General features: G+C 38.8%; 1 protein-coding gene across 8 annotated transcripts in view; it reads left to right on the top strand.

Annotated features, from left to right (window-relative positions):
- The window catches only part of NFATC2 (nuclear factor of activated T-cells, cytoplasmic, calcineurin-dependent 2), a 187237-nt gene that overhangs the window by 85794 nt on the left and 99702 nt on the right, over window positions 1-1741 (top strand). For all 8 annotated transcript variants that reach the window (XM_011978107.1, XM_011978108.1, XM_011978109.1 and 5 more), the window contains exon 4: window positions 1517-1719. In XM_011978107.1, the coding sequence (XP_011833497.1) occupies window positions 1517-1719 (203 nt within the window). The remainder of the gene's footprint in view (window positions 1-1516; window positions 1720-1741) is intronic.

Here is a 1741-nt window from a genome sequence, read left to right as displayed (position 1 = left end):
TTCACAGAGGTGATGATGATGTGGTCAGTTTAGAGCACATCCTTTTACACCTTTTTCTATTGTAACTGGATGGATGGAAAACATTCTGCATTTCTTTAAGTTGTGTCATGCTATACATATTTTTCTACACATTGCTTTTGTTTTTCAACAGTGTGTCCTAGATCTTTCTGGGTCAGTTCATAGACTTCTACCTCACTATTTTTTAAAATGTTTCTTAGTGTATCATAGCCTAGGAATGTCCTATTAGTAGTCAGGCTATTGACGTAACTCATTGTTCATTATTCTGTTTGTTTTTGTAAACATTTTTGCACGTGTCTCTTGCATATACAGTGTTTCTCTAGGGTGCATACCAAGAGGTGGAATTACTGAGTCAAAGAATGTTTATTTATGTAGTTTTATTAAAGCTGTTGCTCTAATACTCTTTAAAATAGTTATACCAGTTTATATTGCTATCATCTGCATAAAAGTGTCTGTTCCCCCGCAATCTCCAAAATACTGGATATTATCAAATATCTACAAGTGTGCCAATCTGACTCTAATGGGTGAAAAGTGGTATCTCATGGTTGTCTCATTTGCATTTTTCTGTTTAGAAGTCAAACTGGTCATTTGTTTTTCTCTGAATTTTCTGTTCAAATATCTTACTCATTTTTTTTCTGTTGGATAGCCTTATTCATTCATTCATCAAATATGTACTAGAATGCCTACTAGGTGCCAAGCATTATTCTAGGCACTAGAGATTTTGTGGCAAATTAACTAGACAAACATCCTTGCTCTCAGAGATGTGACAGTTTAGTTCTGGGAGAAAGACTTAGACAAAAGGAATCAAGAAAATATATAGTGTGTTGGACTGGATAAAAAGTAGGAGAGGGAGATAGGGAAAGCCATTGGGATTGGGATTCGAGTCTAAATAGATGGCCAGGGAATCTTTTACTTACTCACTATAGGCATTCTTCGTATATTTTATGTGCTAATGTTTTATCTGTTATATGTTGCACATATTTTCTTTCAGACTTTATCTTTTGACTTAGACTATGGCATTTTTGTCACACTCTTTTTTAAAGTTCCACAATCAAACTTTGTTCATTGGAATATAGTCATGTAAGAAGTGACAGTTCTTTCTTCTGATCTTCCCAGGGAATCACTATCAAGAGTTCTATGTTTGTCCTTTCAGTTTATTTTCAGTTAATTTCAGTTATCCTAATTACTATGCAACACTCCTTCCACCCTCAGTCATCAATTAAGCACAGTTTCTGGCTGTTTCTCCATAAATGAAATTCTGACTGACTGTATTCTTTCTAGTGGCTGCTTAATATTCAGTGTTAGAGGGGATGCCTGTAATTTATCCAAGCGTTACCCTCTGGCTGGACATCAAGGTTGTTTCCAGTTCTCCATTCTTCCAGATGCGGCGGAAATCCCATACTCTGTCTGCTGCCCATGAGCGCTCTGGTCTTTTTTGTTTATTGGATTACAGCCACCACACCCCACATCATAATGATCTTGTTTTCTCCCCCACCAGCTCCATGGCTACATGGAAAACAAGCCTCTGGGACTTCAGATCTTCATTGGGACAGCCGATGAGCGGATCCTTAAGCCGCATGCCTTCTACCAGGTGCACCGAATCACGGGGAAAACTGTCACCACCACCAGCTATGAGAAGATTGTGGGCAACACCAAAGTCCTGGAGATCCCCCTGGAGCCCAAAAACAACATGAGGGCAACGTAAGGGCTGGGGGCTGAGGGC

The sequence above is a fragment of the Mandrillus leucophaeus genome, unplaced genomic scaffold (genome assembly GCF_000951045.1).
Source record: "Mandrillus leucophaeus isolate KB7577 unplaced genomic scaffold, Mleu.le_1.0 Scaffold19, whole genome shotgun sequence".
NCBI lineage: Eukaryota > Metazoa > Chordata > Mammalia > Primates > Cercopithecidae > Mandrillus > Mandrillus leucophaeus.
This window is presented reverse-complemented; position numbering and strand designations above follow the sequence as displayed.